This window comes from Arachis ipaensis, chromosome B07 (genome assembly GCF_000816755.2).
Source record: "Arachis ipaensis cultivar K30076 chromosome B07, Araip1.1, whole genome shotgun sequence".
Taxonomy (NCBI): Eukaryota; Viridiplantae; Streptophyta; class Magnoliopsida; order Fabales; family Fabaceae; genus Arachis; species Arachis ipaensis.
In genome coordinates this window covers 118,335,712-118,339,213 of record NC_029791.2, presented here as the reverse complement: position 1 = coordinate 118,339,213, position 3,502 = coordinate 118,335,712, and the positions used below count along the sequence as shown (strand labels likewise).

General features: G+C 34.6%; 1 protein-coding gene across 2 annotated transcripts in view; it reads left to right on the top strand.

Moving 5' to 3' along the window:
• LOC107606038 (F-box protein 7) overlaps nucleotides 1-3,345 on the top strand; it is a 4,529-nt gene extending 1,184 nt beyond the window's left edge. The window contains exons 4-11 of one of the 2 annotated variants that reach the window (XM_016308004.2): nucleotides 378-494; nucleotides 579-699; nucleotides 830-903; nucleotides 1,428-1,481; nucleotides 1,574-1,675; nucleotides 1,844-1,902; nucleotides 2,411-2,621; nucleotides 2,926-3,345. In XM_016308004.2, the coding sequence (XP_016163490.1) occupies nucleotides 378-494; nucleotides 579-699; nucleotides 830-903; nucleotides 1,428-1,481; nucleotides 1,574-1,675; nucleotides 1,844-1,902; nucleotides 2,411-2,621; nucleotides 2,926-2,985 (798 nt within the window). In that variant the 3' untranslated portion in view covers nucleotides 2,986-3,345. The remainder of the gene's footprint in view (nucleotides 1-377; nucleotides 495-578; nucleotides 700-829; nucleotides 904-1,427; nucleotides 1,482-1,573; nucleotides 1,676-1,843; nucleotides 1,903-2,410; nucleotides 2,622-2,925) is intronic. The other variant, XM_016308005.2, reaches the window with a different exon arrangement.

The window sequence follows — 3,502 nt, the reverse complement described above, 5'->3', positions numbered from 1 at the left end:
AGAAACTTCACAGATAGTCTCCCCGGTCTGCCATATATTGCAATCCTAAGAAGAATCATTTTCATATTCTTGAAATCATTTCCTGCACACCCACATTTGACACTTTAGAAAACTAAATTTCTAAGTTAATATGATGTTTTTGCATTGTTCTTCGTGGTACAGCCTTTAGAATTGGGAGTAGAAACTATTCTTAAAATAAGAACCATAGTATGAATAACATAGATCTTTAACTTATCAGGACATATGTCGATATCTCTTTAAGGTCTATTCAGTGATTTTTGAGCCGTTAGATGAATGGATATTCCTATGCTGAAAGTTCTGTAGTTACATACAAGAAAACACTCTCAGAAATAGATATATTGAATGTATATTTATAGGTCTTTGCTCGAATGACTCCATATGACTTGGGAAAGGCATCTTGTGTGTGTCGAAAATGGAGGTACACAATTCGTAACCCTGTTTTTTGGCGCGTTGCATGCTTGAAGGCTTGGCAGGTAAACTTGCTAGAGCTTTTGAATGTGGAGGTTTGACTGCACATAAATATCTTAAGTTCTAATTTTGGAGTCTCCTTTATGAAGCTCTCTGGAGTGGTAGAAAACTATAGGATTCTTCAATCAAAATATGATGGCTCATGGCGTAAAATGTGGCTCTCACGACCAAGGTTGCGAACTGATGGTAAGAACAACAATCTCTTATTGGGTAACCTTATTGCCTGCTCCTTTCATTATATTAATTGGAAACATGTGATGGTTCGGTATTTTTTTTTTCTCTTCCCTTGCATTTTAATGTAATCAAACTGGTGCCTTCTTCTTATGCTTCCACATGTCAGGTATTTATGTGAGTAGAAATACCTACATTCGAGCCGGAGTTGCAGAGTGGAAAATTACTAATCCAGTTCATCTGGTATGCATTTATATCTCTGTGTGTTGCTAGGAAATGTGCATTATGATTATTGCTATTGTTAATCTTTATTACCTTGCTATTAAGTAGCATGAATTATTTGAACTATTTCTTATTTATGGCTTCTGGGACTAATTCTTCAGAAGTGTGCCTAGTCATAAACAAACTAGAAGTTCTGTACCATTCTTAGAAAATTTGCTCCATCAGTAATTTAAATGGTCTTGAACGTTGAACCACTACTCTCATGTATTTTGTGGTTTTATAAATCCTAGCATAGGATCCTACTGTTGTCCTATTGTAAGCCTTCTTAAGAGTTAAAGGGCAATATACTATAAGCCTAAGATATTACCTTCTTGTTAGTCCATGAAACTCCGGAACTTGTTAGGTGGCTTTAAGCCTATATGTTGTCCTAGAGTTTTTGTATAAGAATAAGGACTTTGTATTAGGAACCTGTAAGTAAATTTTGTTTGGTGTTTTCTGTATTTGCATATTTACGTTTTCATAATAATTGTTTGTATCCTCTGCAGGTCTGCTATTTCCGGTACATGAGATTTTTCCCTTCTGGACGATTTCTTTATAAGGTTGTGATTCATGATGTCTGAATGTAGTTGAATATATGTTTTCGGCTTCTATTACATCTAATTGCCTTAGATGTTAATATTGTGTTGTCTAGAATTCTTCTCAAAAGATCAAGGATGTGGTGAAGTTCATGAACTTTCGATCATCTAAAGTAGACTCTGTTTTTGGTGGCCACTACACATTGTCAGATGACAAGGTGAAGTTGTAATTTTTGCCAAACTATGTAATTTAGTTTTTCCTGCTCTTTAATCTCTATTGCTTTTTAAGGAGTAAACATTTTCTTTCCTTCTAGTAAGTTTTACATAATAGCCATATTTCTTTACATAGATGTTGAGTCAAATTTCAATTGAAACTACCATTGCAGGTTGAAGCTGCTGTCTTGTATCCAGGCATGCGACCTACTGTCTTGAGAATTCGCTTGAGGTATTTTATAAGGCCTTAACCTTAATAACTTGTTATTGAAAATTTGTGTTACCATTAATGAATTTGATGCACTATTACATGCGGGTTATTGCTAGGAAAGAGATTAGATTAAATATTCGTTAAATCATCTTCAAATGGTGGGGGATGAGATGGTGAGTTCAGAGAAATTTTTAACTTCGATAATCTGAAAGTTGTTTTGATTCTTGAGTTCGTTGATCCATAATTGATGCCACTTAAACAGTTGCCTCAACTTGCTTCACTCCCACATCTTATCTCAAATAAGCTAGAAAAAGTAGTATCCTTTGCGGTAAGGATTGAATAGTAAACAGAATTGAGTGTAGAAATTCTTTGAAAATTATCTTGTTTTTAGAGGAAGAGAAGTATGCTGCTTTTGTATTTTGCATTTTCCCTGATAATTTTAAATTCCCTTGGAACTTATTTCCTAATAATGAGAGGTTTACTTCCTGTTTTCAATCAACTTTCTTTTGTGGATCTACCTATGATGTAGAGTTAGAGGAACAACTCCAGGGGCCAACAATCGGATGGATTTGATTTCACTTGTCACCAGTGGTGTGAACAATAGTGAGGCAAGTGCACCCGAGGAGGACATTCTTGGTGTAGTTGAAGGATGGCGGGATGATGAAACACACAACCCAGATGTGCCTGCAGTCTCACATAAGAGGGGCATGACTCCTTTTGTCTTTGTTCCATTTGACCAGGTAACTTCTTTTTTCTGTAACTTTTTTTGCCCATTGATTTTCAGGCTTGAGTTACCAGTTGAGTAAAATATTAATATTGAACCCCTGCCTCCCACTTTGTTTGTCCGAATATTAAAACCTGAAGTTTTTATCGCTTAGCTGTTAAAATAAGGCCTCTCCTTGTTAAGAATACACATTAATTACTTATATTTCTTAAAATTACTTTTTCTCTTGATAGAGGAGAATGTTAACATAAATGTTAGGACACCTTGCTCTCAGAAATCTGATTAGTGATTACACCTTAATATTTTTCTTTTTTGTATAGGTGGAGACATCAGTGTTCAATCTTCCTGTGGAAAAAATGGATTATTATGTACCTGGTTGAATGGTGCTGCTGCATAACAGGCTTGGTTCATTTGTAAATATTCCTTTTGTTCCAATGCTAAGGTTATGGGAATTTATATGTACATATGATGACAATGGTCAGGGTCTGAGGGATTGATTCTTGATCTGCGCTGTGGAATGATACTTTTGTTCTGCTTTATGCACTTATATGGAATGTTATTACCCTTAAAATACCGGTTTGTACAGAACACGAAGAATAATTGTAATGCACCACGAAACATGGATTCAGTTGTAGACTCTTCCCTAGATCATAGCTGCTTTTTATGAGAGTTAAAAGAAACTTAACAGGAATAGCTATGTGGAAAAGATTATAATGGGTATGATTTTGATTTACGGAGTTTTTTGTAGATGAGCCGTGCAATTTTTTTTAAATGGCGCAAGTATTTTGCATTTATGCACATCTTAACCAAAAGGTAGCACTAAATGAAAATCAACGGACAATATTTTTGAACATATTTATATACATTAATATATTTTAATTAAATAATTAAATATTA